Here is a 15,420-nt window from a genome sequence, read left to right as displayed (position 1 = left end):
GCCGAACATGTTATCCCAATTTAGGCGTGGGCATCCACGTTGCTGGGTTATAGGGTTATGATGCTTATATTGTGCAGCATATACATATTTTTATATTCCGATATATTCGGCGTTTCGTTCTTTGTTCTCGTGAAAAGCACTTTAGTTTTAGATGTAGTCAACAACGTTTTGTGGCAATCATTTCTGATGTCAAAAAAACCCACATCATAGCACCAAGTAACGTTTAAAAAGATGACGAAATTAGTCATCGACGCTTATGAAAGACAAATCCAGTCTCAAAACACTCGTTAAATGTGACACTTACGAACAGGAATTATGCACAAAGTGTAAAAATAGTGCAACACATCTTATAAAAAAATTTACAAAAAAATATGTTGCTTGGAGTCAAAATTATATTTTTTTTTATAGTTAAAAGACTACAGTATTTCACGTTTAGTCATCCAAGATACTCTTTTAATACTTCTTTACGATTATATGTGAATATTTTTTATTTATCGACTATTTACAAATTTATAATAACGTATACAGGAATAAGGAGTTTCTGTATAAGATACCGGATGCCACCTCTTCGCCCCCGCGCGGGGATTTTGTATGGGCTTGATTGGCTAAAAAGTCACTTTGGCTAAGACCGCTGAGCTGAGCCTTTTGCGCACTGGCAGATCGCAAGGAATATGCAATAAAAGAACAGGAATAGGTGGACACTGGAACCACTGAATTAAGATGAAACGTGCTCGCACGGAGCAGATGCAAGCACTTGTACTTTCGTATCTGAAAAAGAGGAATTTCACTGATTCAGAAGCAAGTTACAAATTGGAGTTCAAATTCGAAGAAACATTGAGGGTGGGGTTGTAATGCTTCGTTTTTCGGTTTTCAATTTTATAATGCAGTTAATAGTGTTGTTTTTTATTTAAAAAAAATCATGTTTAATGGTAATGTTAGACACATTCAGGCATTTCATCAGTACCTAATCTGGTACGTTCGTGAGTGAGATCGACTTGCTGACTCTTTTATCTGTATAGGCTATGCAGTTATGCAAACTGCTGAACTGATAGTGCATTTAGGAATGATTTGAATATCATGACTTTCGAATATCGTTATAGTATTGATAAAAATGTTGAATTATCGTTCATAAGCTCACACATTCTCACCATTGAGTATGGGAGTATAGGTACTATTCAATTAAAAGTGTGTGTTAAAATTACAGAATGGTTAGTCGTGTGGAAAATTGTTTGCATCGTTTAATGACTTTTATAATACTGTTCAATGTACAATTTGTCGCCTTGATACACAAATAATAAGCTACAATTCATAAGCGTAAATGCAAAAATGACTACTGGACTACCAAATGCTGAAATGTTCATCAATCATTATCCTTACTCAGAAGCAAGAAAACTTTAAAGTTTAATTTTCATATCATACACGCCATTTTTTTTACTATCATATTGCCGAATATTATTAAAGCCTAGTTCCTAATTTCTTGCATTTTAATTATAAAGTTAATGAATTTCAATATTTTAGAATGTATTCAAATTATGTCCCACAAGATACCTTATTCACCCTACTTCATGTTTCCAGGATATGACAACACGAAATTCTGAGGAGAACGATCTTTCAACTTCAAATACTGCTGCTCTCACTGTGTATAGTATTGATGAATATTTTCAATCATTTGACGAATTTCTAAATCATGTGAAAGAGGCCAAACGCCAGAAAAATAATGAAATTACGAGTAAGAATTCATTTTCTCCTTCATCATGTAAAGAAAATAATTTTTATGAAAGGAATAATCTTATAAATAAGGCAGGTAAACAGTGACTCAAAAACAGAATCTATGAATTTTTTACTTCTTCGTCAAAAATATAGAAAACTAATTTAACACTTGAAATTCTGACAGTATGATAGTACCCAAAAGTTTCAGTTGCTTTGCACATCAGTTATGTTTTTTCTAGTGATTGGAACGGGTGTGTGCAACCTTTAATACAGGCGGGCCAGATACAAATCACTGGCGAAACTGCAGGCCGCATCTCTATTTAAGATTTCAGGCACACTGTTAGGGCATTGAAACGTCATAGGCATAAGGTCGCACACTTTTTCCTTGTGGGCCGAATTTGGCCTGCGGACCGCAGGTTGCACACCCCTTGTCTAGAATATGCTTCAAGTAACCTGGGTTCTGTTTTTGGGGTGAAAATTTGATTATCAATTTCGAACAAATATATACTAAATTGTTGGGGCTCCCGAAGTATGCGAACCAAGATGGCGGACATCGGAATGTAATATGTGTACTAGGTTAGGGTTAGGCCATAATTTTAGGTATAAATACTACGGGAGGCTCTTGGCTAGTCTTCGAACTGATAATAGGACTAAAATAAGGAAAATTGGAAAAAAATTATCGCCTAAGCCTGACCTGTTACCCATGTTACGTTCCGATGTCCGCCATCTTGGTTCGCATACTTCGGGAGCACCAAATTGTTTATAATACATTAGGCTGAGTTGAGTTGAAAGGGGATAATTTTTCCTAAAAATTTTGCTCAATATTTCTTATGGGCTAATCCAACGATGCTGTATCAAGAGTGAAGATATTTATTAATTATGTCTAATCTTGAATCACATGTTTTATGCGAGAATTACTTTGGGGTTAAAAGTGATGCATTGCTATCATTAAATGCTGTCTCCACATTTCAGATATTGTCTATCCAATTTTTTGTCATCTGTATCTCGATCTTGTATCAGCTGGTAGAAAAGCTGATGCAGGAAATTTTTATAAAAACTTCAAACAACGAATGGTTAAAATGTGTAAAAGTCTGTCTCCAACTTTGAATAAATTAGCACAAATTATTCAACCAACAGACATAGAAAACAATGATGAAGTAAGTGAAGTAAAATTTTTTCATTTCTGACATTTTACTTGGTGTAATGTAAATATTTAACAGCATAAATTAGAATTTATCAGTATTCAAGTTTTCTATGATTTTTTCATACAGTGTTATCATGCTTTCCTTCTCAACAAGGTCCCGTAAAGGCAGTCACTCAGTCGTATGGAGCTCCCACAATGCCAACATAGTTGGTAATGTAATGATGATAATGCCTCAGACGTTTACATATCTCTGAATGTTTTTGAAAAATAATATAATTGTAACAGCATTGATTTTCTTGTGATTTGTCTATATGGACAGATATATTATTCCCTTTTATTATAATCATTGCTTTTTCAATTGAAAAGCCTTTACTTTATTCTAAAATTATTTACATTTTTACTTCAGATTCTTGAATATCGGAAAAAGAAATTTGTCGTAGATATGTCGTATAAGAATCATGGATCGTTACTAAGATTTCTACATTCAGAATCTTCTTTATTGTTATTGAAAGTTATCAATCTCCATATAGTAATTAATATAACAGAAGGTAAGGTGATCAACAATTGTTCATTATATACTTTGACTTTTCACTTTAAATTCTTGAGACGATTACCTATAATGATGAAATATAGTGATACATCTGCAGTCGAACACAATTCGTTCGGAATTGCTGTTCGACTACCGGTTTGTTTAACCCTTTCCATGCAATTTTTATTTTTTATTAAATAATCGTATTTGCTACGCCGATTTTATGCAATTGTACCCAGTGGCGCAACCAGGCCATTTTCAACGGGGGGGTCCGACCGGAATTTACACAGTGCAACCACGACTTAAGTCGCAACGCCACTAGGTGTCGCCCTGCTGAAACACGATAAATTGCTCGTGGTTAAAAGGGAAACGCCATTGATTAAATCCCAGCCTTTCGCTTACCTTGCCCTCGTTCATTAACGGCGCCGCGTCTTGCTCGTTGGGTGAATTCGTCAAGACTAAAAACAAAATGCACTTCTTGCGAATAGACCTTTTCCCGACCCTAACCCCAGAAAAATTCTAAACTAAACTGAAGCTCACCGGAAGGCATAATGACAATTAAAATAATGATTCACTACTAACTAATATTTGGAAACACAACTAAAAACTGACTAATTTAATGCAGGGATGTCCAAATCGAATTTAAATTCAAATATCGCAAACTTCAAATACTGTTTTTTTGTGTTTATATTTAATCCCGAATATGGCACACATATCCTAGCGTCGTCGTCCATGTGTGGTTCGGCAATATATTACAGCTGACATGAAAGAATTTCGATAAACGCCGACTTGAAGAACTTATAAGACTTCGAGGACTTTGTGATTGAAAATATTTTCTTATCGTGTATTTTAACTTAGTCGAGATGGTTTAGGCGTCCTCGGCAAATTGTGTCTTAATTAGTTGATTTCATCCTCAGTTTCGATAGTGACCGAACATAACAGGAAATTTTTTCATTTCTTGTAATTTAGCGCGTATAAAATAGCTCTTAAATATTATTTAATAATACCTATCGCGGATTTCGTCGGCATCCGGCGTTGATGACAACATCGTTCAGTTTAAGTTAGCGGTATTCATTTACAAACAAAAATACATAACAGCCGACATGAAATATTCAAATCAGCGCAGAGCTCAAAAATAAAACACGTTTTATGGTCTTAATATGCACATAGAAAGAAGAAAGGACAGAGAAATAACGACTAAAAACTAAGAACGGTATGGTATGTTTGTGTACTTTTGTTTACCATCGTCATCATAATCAAATTAGCTAAACCCGATTCCCAAATTTCCGTTTGGAAAACTTTTTGAGTCGGCGTTGATTTAAATTTTTCATGTTATTTTTTGATTATAAACCAATACCTCCAACCTAAAATGAACGATATTGTTATCTACGAGTCTACGACGTCGGGATAACGATAAAATCTCCGATAGAAACCAAATAACATTTAGAAGCTATTTTATAGATTGCAAGAAATTAAAAAATTTTCCGTTAAGTTCGATAACTATTGAAACTGAGGATGAAAACAATTAAGAAGGGCAGGATTTGCTTTTAAGTTTATTGCCGAGGCACACAACATATCTTGACTAAATTGAAATATACGATAACAAATGTAAAAAATTTTCAACCAAAAATGTCCTTGACGTCTCATAAGCACTTCAAGTCGAAGTTTATTGAAAACCTTTCACGACGACTGTTAGTTATTGCCGTGCCACACATGACTGCTTTCGATTGCGATAAAAAACGGGGGCGGTAGGATGTGTACGGCGTTTTCGGTTTTCGGCCTTTCATATGTAGAAAATCTTAGGTTAATCGAAGCAATATTTTTCCAAAATTAATTTTCGTATCCAGATTTTCAGAGTTTCTACTGCATTATTATAACATGAAGACGGGCGGCGTTACATTGCGTCAAGATGATGAAGCACGAGAGTATCCGTCACAAGAGAGAGAGTGATAGCATTATGCTATTGTCGCTTTCAATTCGCATCGACAGCGCGCGATTTCTACTTTTTTGAGGTAACATATCTCATTTTCGAATACAAACATATACGCGGGGATAGCGATTATTACGTAACTAACAGCAAAAAGTATGATTGAACTCGGACGGTGTTAAATTACGTCGAGGTGATAAAGCACTGGAAAAAAAATAGTTTCCACCGGTTTGTTATGACCGTAGAACGACGTTGTTTGAACATAGAACAATAATAAAAAAAAAACGAATGTCAAACGGGGGGACACGACCCCCGTACCCCCCCTCCCCCCCGCTGGTTGCGCCACTGTTTGTACCCCACAACTAATCGATCGACTAACGAAAAACTAATGATCCTCTGACAGCTCGTTGGAAAGCTTATTTAAAGAGCTTGCAATTGGCGATTAAAAAAAATTTTTTTTTTAATAAAAGTGGTGGTCTGAGTCACAAACCGGATAGAAAAAAGACATTTTTTTTTCTTGGGAGTTGAAACTTCAAACCGTGATAAAAATAGAAATATTCGCTAAATCCTTTACTGTTACCGCTTCGTGGTTGGCAAACGATAGCATAATATTGCTGTAGCATTTTCGTGATCTAACTCAAAATACTTTGGTAGATGGAAGGGATAATATGTCTTCTATTACCACCCAAAAAACACTGAAATTTGCATAAATTTCAAAAACACTCCCTCGTTCCGCCGCAAATTAAATTCCTATCGTAAACAAAAGCGAGGTTTACCGTCGCTTATGTTAATCTCGAAGAAGACTTCTTATCAATAAACTAAAACCCAGAAAAACTAGACCAACAGTTTGCGACCGATTACATCAATGAACATCAACGTACATACATACATCAACGTACCCGCCGCAATCTAGTGACTTTTGTCGTTGGTACGTATACGTGCCCACCGCACGGAAAGGGTCAAGTATCAAAACTTTTTTAACCATAAGAAACAATGGTAAATATTTTAAAACGTTCTTGCCTATTCTAAAAGGCCCAAAATTTTAATGAAATGTGTATCTAAACAACAAATATAATAAGCATTAGCTCTTTTATCATTTCGTTTTGCCATACTGTAAGGTGAGGTCAGACACTCGAACAACAAGTTTCGCAATAATTTATTTTTTTGTCCTTTCCCGTTTTCGCTATTTTTACTTGGAGCCATGATCAACAGCGAGAAAAAACTCCCAAATCATAAAAATTTCCAATGTATTATACTGCTAACGTTCTGACATGAACTGATATTTGTTGAATGGTCGAGAGGCAGCCCAGATGCGAAGTGCGGGTGCTGTCATCTCACTCAGCCATGCGCTCAGCTCGGGTGCTGAGTGCCACAACATTTTTGAATTTTTTGGGTAGAGTTGTTTAACTATCGAGGTATTGTTGTATATAATTTTGACTTTTATATAAGCATATTAAGAGAATGTGGTGTTATTCAGAACTAATTGTGGATTTATATTCATTCTAGGTACTACACTGTTCGATCTGTTTAGTAGGAATGAAAAAGTTTCAAGGAGGCAGGAAAATTCTAAAGCTGTCAAAAGAAAAAGAATGTCTATTGAAGTTAGTCATTAGTTGGTTAAACAGTATAATAAATTAAGGTCGGATCAACTCTAAGTTACATTACATTTCATGAGCAAGGGAAAGTATAAAACAAGAGCTCACATTGACGCCAAAGACTGAAATCTATTTGGCTTAATTTTTATTAGCCTGTAGTCATGATCAAAATTTTTTTCAACTTGAAGTCTGAGTTGATTGTAAATTCTCCTGCACTCTACAGTCCTGATTAACTAAATGAAATGATCATTTTTTTTCATTCAATCAGAATACACTTTTATTTTTCAGCAATCGAAGAAACCTATTAACGGCGGCACTGAAGTTGTCACATCTTCAAAACAAGAAACTATAACATTATCTGCCCCCTCAATCATGTCCCCCCCAACCCCTGTCGCTGCACCAGTTGATCCAGCTCAACCATTTATACCTGAAGTCGACTTGAAAACGCTACGTTCTTCAATTCAGGCTGTTAATGATAGCAAACCATCTATCGGGAATATATGTGTGCATAGGTAGGTATTGTATTACTGATAAGAGTAGCAGACAGTAATGTAATATTTGGTATGTTTTCGTTGATATTGGAGTTGAAGCCATTTTCAGACTTATCAGAGTCGTCAAAAGTTATTAGATCTTGGATTTCAGACTTTTAATGATTATAATCAATTTAAAAAGCATCAAGTTGGCTAAGCATTTTAGCAAAATATTGTTGAAAGTGTGCAGCATAGACACCAAAGTTTCTCTTGCTGAATTTAGCAGAGTTTCTCTGAAACTTCCTATGATAAAGTATGCTTATATTTGAACAACAAATTATATAACTTTACTATTAAATTAAAGGTATCAAGTATTACCATCCTTCCAAATTTGAAACATTTTAATTATTATCATTAGCATTCAACATAAACTTATCTTATTTGCAGGTTACGTGCCACAGAATCTTATGGTCTTACCCATGCAACTATTTCAAATGGATATAACTTCATGAGTACGGGTAAGTCGTGTCCTAAAAAGTTTTTACTAAAATTTTTCTCCCAATTTTTCAAATGGTTTTAAATTACCCTGGTTCAGCAAAATTTATATAATGGTTATACCATGGGATAGAAGGTAGATAGATACAAGTTGATTGTTAGACAAATCATCTCTTGCTTGTGATTTCAACGTTGTTGAAAACCATCACATCTACCATATTTATATTTCTAATACAACTTCATGTTAACTGGCTTGATCCCCTTTGGCCATGCTTTGGTCAGACAAAACGTTACAAAATAAAAAAAATTTGTGCATGTTGAATGTTGACCATGAAAGCACTCTATATCAGGGCTACTCAACTATTTTTATCGAAAGTCCGCAAACAAAACTTCAAAATTATTTGGGTCCGGTCTTTCCAGAAATGATATTTCGGCATCCTTAACCCTTTCCATGCGATTTTATATTTTTAATTAAATAATCCTATTTGTTATGCCGATTTTATGCATTTGTACCCCCACAACTAATCGATCGACTAACGAAAAACTAATGATCCTCTGCTGCCCACTGACGGCTCGTTGGAAAGCTTATTTAAAGAGCTTGCAATTGGAGATTAAAAAAAAAAATGGTGGTCTGAGTCACAAACCGGATAGAAAAGAGGCGTTTTTTTTCTTGGGAGATGAAACTTCAAACCGTGATAAAAAATAGAAATATTCGCTACATCCTTTACTGTTACCGCTTCGTGGTTGGCAAACAATAGCATAATATTGCTGTAGCAATTTCGTGATCCAACTCAAAATACTTTGGTAGATGGAAGGGATAATATGTCTTCTATTACCACCCAAAAAACACAGAAATTTGCATAAATTTCAAAAACACTCCCTCGTTCCGCCGCAAATAAAATTCCCATCGTAAACGAAAGCGAGATTTACCGTCACTTATGTTAATCTCGAAGAAGACTTCTTATCAATAAACTAAAACCCGAAAAAACTAGACCAACATTTTGCGACCGATTGCTAAATAAAACAGTGGAGTACATCAACGTACCCGCCGCAATCTAGCGACTTTTGTCGTTGGTACGTATACGTGCCCACCGGCCACCGCACAGAAAGGGTTAAACGAGCACTTCCTCGATCGACTAATGATTAGTAGCAAATAAAAATTGTTCATTATGGTGTTATAGTTCTTTTCGTATATATTCAAAACTATGAAAGTCATTTTATAATAGAAAATTCAAAAATTGGGGCTAATGATCCAAAATAAATAATTAGATGCGGTCCAATTCCAATACTCGAAAGGTCCGGATTCGGACCGCGGTCCGCCAGTTGAGTAGCCCTGCTCTATATAACCACTTCAATTCCTGCTAAACTACTCTCAACGTCGGTTTTCGCGTATCCACTGATACGAAGAAAGAGAAAAATGAGCATTAGGTATATACATTCTACTCCATTCATCCAAAAAATTTGTTGGTTCGAATTTTCACAGGACACGAAGATTCTGCTGTACGATTATGGAAGTTAGCTTCAAGTTCCAATTCAACTGATGCCTTTACACAATCTAACAGTGCCTTCAACGATACAACCTCAAAAACAACTCAGAATACTAATACTGTTAATTCCCCCCAAGGACGATTATCCCCCGACGTTTCAAAGATACATTTAGGATGTGATTTCTTTGATACTGTGAAAACCAAACTAGAGGGAATAAATACATTTGATAATACAAACTCTATGAAATGCTTACGTGCGCATTCAGACAGTGTTATGGGATCTTGTTTTTCTCATGATGACAAATATCTTTTGACATGTTCCGAAGATACAACAGGTATGGACATGTTTCATTTTTGTGTTTGGTCATTATAAAGAATTGAAATAATAATTATGAAATGAATGATTAGAATATCCAAATTAAAATAGGCACTAGGCAGTCAAGCTATCCATCTCTTTTCTGAATTAACGTAGAATTGGTTATCTATAATATAACAGACTTTGTTAGTCAAAACATTCTGTTGGTTTTTTCCCCCCAAAGGTTATCTCACACGATTAACTAGCTGCTAGTTCCCATACGTACATTGCAGGGGCTTTTGTTTGTAAATATAATTTTCTTTGATTAAATTTCTATCTGAGAAATTTCATTTCGTGGAGTTCATTTCAATCTAGCTCTTTCTTTACTAGTTTCGACTTAAAATGTTTTGTGCCAAATGTTATTTACTATGAAGCTCAATCACAATCCTATATAAATTTTTTGCATTTTAGTGGCACTCGCGACTCTCCTACCAGTGCTTTTTTCTATTTGGATACTCAGGAGCTTGGCCATAAGAAAATAATTGTAAATTATTCTATTCGCTCGAGCAATGTACAACATTGTTCTTGTTTATTCAGCATTGTTCAAATCTAATGTCATGTAGTTCATTTTTTTTTCAGTGAGGTTGTGGGATTTATCAACACAAAAAAATAAAGCAATATATCGAGGGCATATCCATCCTGTGTGGTGCATAGCCATGAGGTAAGTGGATCATTTTTGAATAGATCAAACATGCTACAAAAAAAATATATGGAATATTGTGTGTGCAAATATCAATGTGCGATTGTGTGCAATTTGTATATGGGTGCAATTGTCCCTCGTGCCGTTTACTTGTGCAACCTTAGCGTATGAATGATAGTTATATTATAATATGTTTTTCTTTTTTTTTGTCACAGTAATTACAGTGTCTACTTCGCCACTGGTTCCTTTGATAAAACTGCCAGACTTTGGACAACTGAGAGGACATATCCACTGCGAACATTTGCGGGTCACCATGGCGACATAGAAAGCATAGCTTTTCATGATAATATTTCATATATTGCAACCGCTGACAAAACAATAAGACTGTGGGACTTGGCAAGCGGGAAGACAGTACGTCTGCTACTGGGACATTGGGTCAGTATTTACTTATCAACAGGCCACAAAGTGGTACTTTTTATCATCTTTCTAATTTGTGGTTGGGGTTATTTTTTATGAATCCTTTGAAGCCCGATATTTTAGTAAAAATTTTGCTTTTTTACAACTCACAGGAACACTATTATATGACATCTGGTATACAACTTCATATGACATCGGGCACAATTTTTTTTTAAATCTGACTGTATTCACATTATAAATATTTCAGGCCTCTGTCTCGTGTCTTGCTTTTTCACCTAATGGTAAATTGTTAGCCTCATCTGGAGAAGATGGAAGAATAAGGATGTGGGACATTGCTTCTGGTGCCTTAATTAAAGTAAAGTATTCTGTAGAACTTCAATGTTTTTTGTTGTTGTGTACATACTGAAAACTTCAAATTTTGCTCCAGGAAATGAGGGGACATGAAGGATCAGTTTACTCTCTTGATTTCAGTCCTGATGGCTCATTGCTGGCATCTGGCGGTTCAGATTCTTGTTTACGTGTTTGGAATACGCGGACTGCTCAGACACCATCTACAAGGAATAATACAGGTTGTTGTAATTGCTTATTAAATTGGTTATTTCTAATTAGCTTATTTCCTCTAATGAGTGAATCGTTTCACAAAATTGTCGATCCCTTGTGAAAAAAAACTTTCCTGTCCTTAATTAATGACTGATCAATTTCAAATTCGGTACCGAAAAATGGCATACGTCGCTGGAAGGCTATTACTTTATTCTTATAGTACTATTGAGCTCAATTTTTTACCCAAAACTTTACCACTTTTTTGCATAATGCGCCATCTTAGTTGATATTCGGTTGTAACCAACTTTGGTTCCTAGCTGCCTCAGCCTTCCCTTCGTGATTTTTTTTCTTTGTGAACGATCTTGATGATTTTTACTGGTTGGAAAATTAAATTTTACTTGATTGCGTCATACTAGTCTGCAGATTTTTTTAAATAGAACCAATGCTAAGGCATTATTGGTACTGGTGGATTGCTATTAGAGGGAGCTTTGATTCATAATTTTGATTCAAAGTATAAAGAAGATTTTGGTTTATGGCTGCTCTGTTTAGTTATTTGGTCAATCCGTACATTTGTGCATTGTACTCATGTTTTTCTTATTCTGGCTTCAATTTTTTTCTCAGATACTAATGATCCAAATCTCAACACCGACTTCATAGGTAAATGGCAAATGTCTGCCAGAGCTATTCATAATGTTAAATTTCAATCAACTAATTTATTACATTGCATTCTAGCTGATAGGTGACCCAGGCTAGAAAAGATTTATTTGTATTTATTTATTTATCTATCGCCAACTTAGGGTTCGAATACAAAATAATTTATAATTAAGAATTGGATATTGGAAAAATTGAATCTAAACCAAAAATCATGATGAGTGCCTACTGCCTAGTCTTATTATATGTAATTGGTTACGAAGCAAGACATTTTTCATAAATAGCCTTTCAAGAATGATTTAATTTCATAACTGAGTTGCCAAGTAGTTCAAATAAGTAGCAAAATTTATAGAAAGGTAACTCCTATTTTCTTGCTTTGCTGACAACTTGTTTCACCAAGTTTTTTTTTTTTTTTGAGTCCGATTTCCATGCAAAATAAATATCTGGCTGTTAACTTATCATTTGTTCAAAGTTTCCTTTATTTCATATTTTCATGTTTGAAGATTACACAATTTAAACATACAAAAAGCATTTTATTTTGTGGGAATATGCCGGAATTTTTCTTATTCTTGTGGGGTTCGGAAAAAGAAAAACTGTAGGCAGGCATACAACACCAAATACCATTTTCGGAAACGCCTTTCAAATTTCCTCATCAGTATGCTGACGCCGGTGCTAGAGTCTTCATGCATGACCTAAGATTGTCACCTTTACTTGTATTGCTCGCAGATGTTGCGCTCTTCCCAAACTGGGGTATTCCCCCTCCTCCCCAAAAAAGAATAATGTGACTCTTCGAGTGGGTAATCGCCACCTTTTTCGCGTAAGGATGCTACCCTTCTCACTGAGATTAAACCAGGTCATTGTTCTTGTGAATTATTATGTTGTTGTTAGATTTGATGAATGGCGCACTGACAATTTCATGAAAGGAATGATCGAGCCTTTTGCAATTCAATTTAGTGGTAACGTTTTCAAAAGTTATGTTATGAAACCACTGCTATACAGTATGACTAGGGGTGCCTATCCGAAGCGCCTTTGTCGATAGCTCCCTGCACGACATGTTCGCACGTTTGTGATGGCGCGGCGCGTCTTAAAATTGGCTTTATGTGCTCTTCAGTGTTTGACGAGTCTTCATGCCATAGGTTCTACGTCTCCTTGCACTGGCTGTACTACAATTAATCGAATTTCTTCTTGGTTGTATTCTCTGAAGTAATTTACCAAATTGTCGTGTGTAAATTCGTCAGAATCTTGACCGTTAATTTTTAATATGACGTCATTGAGGCGTAGTCCTGCCATGAAAGCGGGGCTGCCACGCTGTACAAATCCCACCCTGAAAATAATGATGAAAAAACATTCCATTATCGCCGAGTAAAATCTCTCTATTTTTAGCTAGTTAATCTTAATATATTCTATCGTGAATTGGAAAACCGAACTATTGCTTGGTATACTTGGATACATGGTCGCAATCGCCAATATTATTTGGATGTTTCGAATAGCTGCACACAAGTCGTGTACCAATCAAGTGAAGATACAAGAGCTGTGGAATGGAAGTTCACGCTTTATTGAAATTCATCGAATTTAAAATCTTCGAATAAAACTTAAATGTCAAGTTGAATAAACATTCTTAACAAACAATAAAGGAAGATTTTCACACAAGAGAGTTTTCGGTATCAAAATTCGGGGTTCAGAGTCTGGTAAACATTTTCTCCGGTCTATAGGCTAGCCCTGGCAGAAACATCGACACATAGCTTTTGAGAAAATTCCCTCGCGTCGCGCTGTAAGCTTTGAACGACTGATATCGTTTACTTTATTTTGCTTGTTTGCAAAATAAAAATACTATATACATTCACCAATCACGTACTTGTGAATCAGGTTATCCTCTTCTGTGGGGATGGCGATTCCAATCCCGAATTTGCTTGAAAAATATCCACTCCTAGCTTTTATAATACATAATCGTTGGCGTCCATATCTGAAAGACTTTCCTCCGTTTATAGGCTCAGTTGTGTCCTGTTCCGTCTTTCGTTTCATTTGACTAAACATTGTTAAAGAATTACGAAGTTGGCTACCGTTAACTGTTAAATAGCTTTCGTTCTCGGTTGTCGTAGATTTTGAAATTCTGGCAACTAGTTGAATAATCCGATGCTGTTGTCCGCTAGAATTGTGGCATTATTCACAAACCTTTGGCAGTTTACGTTCATGCGAGTGTAGGCTAGGCTGGACAATACAATTTGAATTTATGAAGGAACTTGAAGATAACGACGAAGCTATATCCGTTTCGCACTAACTGAGAATGACTGAATTGCTTTTTGATTTGAGTAGTTTTCCGGTAACGCAGTTTTCTACTTTTTCAAAGTGACTGTGCTTTCGGTGAAACAAATCACCCACGAAGTTTAAATCTTCTTACATGAGAAGCGAGGCGTAGCGCATCGACTAGAAACATAAACTATATTTCTCTGAACAAATAAAAATCTCTGAGAAGTATATTTGTTTTAACGTTGCCTTGAAATGTTTTGTTTGCACATTCAGAACAACGACGTCGGTTCGATATCGCTGGGTTAGGCCCTTTTTGTTGCTGTTTCGACCAAGATGACATTATATTAGACGTAACCTGTTTAAAACAGTATGATTTTACACGTAATTTTGATTTCAAATCTACTAAGTTTGTGGGTACTAACGCACCGGAAGTGTTTTCCTTACGTCCGAAACTTCTCTCCCATTGCCCACTGTCGCTAGTCTAACAAGCGGTGTGCAGTTAGCTTAGGAACTTGTTAATAACTTAGCTTAGTAGATCATGACGGTTGTGCAGAAATGTTTCGTATCGTTGTCACTTGTTTCTAACCAGCAAAAAAGCGATTGATGATTTCATGTGCAAAAGAATCATGCCGCAAATGAAATATTAAACTCAAAATTAATCATAATATGGGACCATGAATCGTGTGATTTCATTAAAAAGAAGCGTTATATTTTCTCTCTTAAACTTATTTCTTGGGTTTTTAATATTGTAAACACAATTGAATACATTCACATGACAATGCGGAAAAGGTTATAGATAAGGTCCATGGAGTTTCTGTAACTCATACTCGGCAATATATAACTCTTGTGCATATATTCGATGGAAAAAATGGAGCATATTTTCGAGAAGTTACAATTATGTAAAACATAATACAATAAGCTAAGTTTCCAGGTACACATGGCGCAGTCGATTTAAAAATTTTACTTCAGTCTCTGCTGCAATTTTTCGGACGTACTAAAACCCGGACAATTTTGAATCAAACCGGACATGGCGTAATTGCTATGAATATTCGTCTTACTAATCAATTGAGGTGTATAATGTATCACATGCCTATTTATTGCATGTACATATATAGTGATTAGTTACCACTACACATAGATTGTTTGTAGATTGGTCTGGTTTATGTATTATAACCCCAGCATTGACTGACAATAGTTTTGTCTTGCGTTCGTT

At 35.5% G+C, this 15,420-nt stretch overlaps 2 protein-coding genes across 2 annotated transcripts; one reads left to right on the top strand and one right to left on the bottom strand.

The window, feature by feature from the left end:
• Nucleotides 1–515: 515 nt before the first annotated feature.
• Nucleotides 516–12,379, top strand: LOC120334457 (TAF5-like RNA polymerase II p300/CBP-associated factor-associated factor 65 kDa subunit 5L). Its single transcript, XM_039401969.2, has 13 exons — nucleotides 516–840; nucleotides 1,576–1,729; nucleotides 2,683–2,867; nucleotides 3,261–3,402; nucleotides 6,817–6,911; nucleotides 7,194–7,417; nucleotides 7,823–7,893; nucleotides 9,354–9,692; nucleotides 10,292–10,373; nucleotides 10,568–10,787; nucleotides 11,017–11,124; nucleotides 11,197–11,338; nucleotides 11,931–12,379. The coding sequence occupies exons 1-13, from the start codon at nucleotides 721–723 to the stop codon at nucleotides 12,050–12,052; spliced, it is 2,004 nt and encodes a 667-aa protein (XP_039257903.2). The 5' UTR covers nucleotides 516–720; the 3' UTR covers nucleotides 12,053–12,379.
• Nucleotides 12,380–13,085: 706 nt separating this feature from the next.
• Nucleotides 13,086–14,711, bottom strand: LOC120334458 (uncharacterized). Its single transcript, XM_078109348.1, has 2 exons — nucleotides 13,816–14,711; nucleotides 13,086–13,284 (listed from the first exon to the last, which is right to left on the bottom strand). The coding sequence occupies exons 1-2, from the start codon at nucleotides 13,992–13,994 to the stop codon at nucleotides 13,086–13,088; spliced, it is 378 nt and encodes a 125-aa protein (XP_077965474.1). The 5' UTR covers nucleotides 13,995–14,711.
• Nucleotides 14,712–15,420: the final 709 nt, after the last annotated feature.

Source organism: Styela clava, chromosome 15 (genome assembly GCF_964204865.1).
Source record: "Styela clava chromosome 15, kaStyClav1.hap1.2, whole genome shotgun sequence".
Classification (NCBI taxonomy): domain Eukaryota; kingdom Metazoa; phylum Chordata; class Ascidiacea; order Stolidobranchia; family Styelidae; genus Styela; species Styela clava.
The sequence above is the reverse complement of the archived record's forward strand: the minus strand, read 5'-3'. Positions and strand labels throughout refer to the sequence as shown.

What these genes read in the sequence shown, in the direction of transcription:
- LOC120334457 (XM_039401969.2), top strand. Translation starts at nt 721, where the DNA reads ATGAAACGTGCTCGCACGGAGCAGATGCAAGCACTTGTACTTTCGTAT. An exon ending in ATGTTCCGAAGATACAACAG is followed by an intron (nt 9,693 to 10,291) that starts GTATGGACATGT and finishes TTTTTTTTTCAG; the next exon opens with TGAGGTTGTGGGATTTATCA. An exon ending in GTCTGCTACTGGGACATTGG is followed by an intron (nt 10,788 to 11,016) that starts GTCAGTATTTAC and finishes TAAATATTTCAG; the next exon opens with GCCTCTGTCTCGTGTCTTGC.
- LOC120334458 (XM_078109348.1), bottom strand. Translation starts at nt 13,994, where the DNA reads ATGTTTAGTCAAATGAAACGAAAGACGGAACAGGACACAACTGAGCCT. An exon ending in GAGGATAACCTGATTCACAA is followed by an intron (nt 13,285 to 13,815) that starts GTACGTGATTGG and finishes CATTATTTTCAG; the next exon opens with GGTGGGATTTGTACAGCGTG.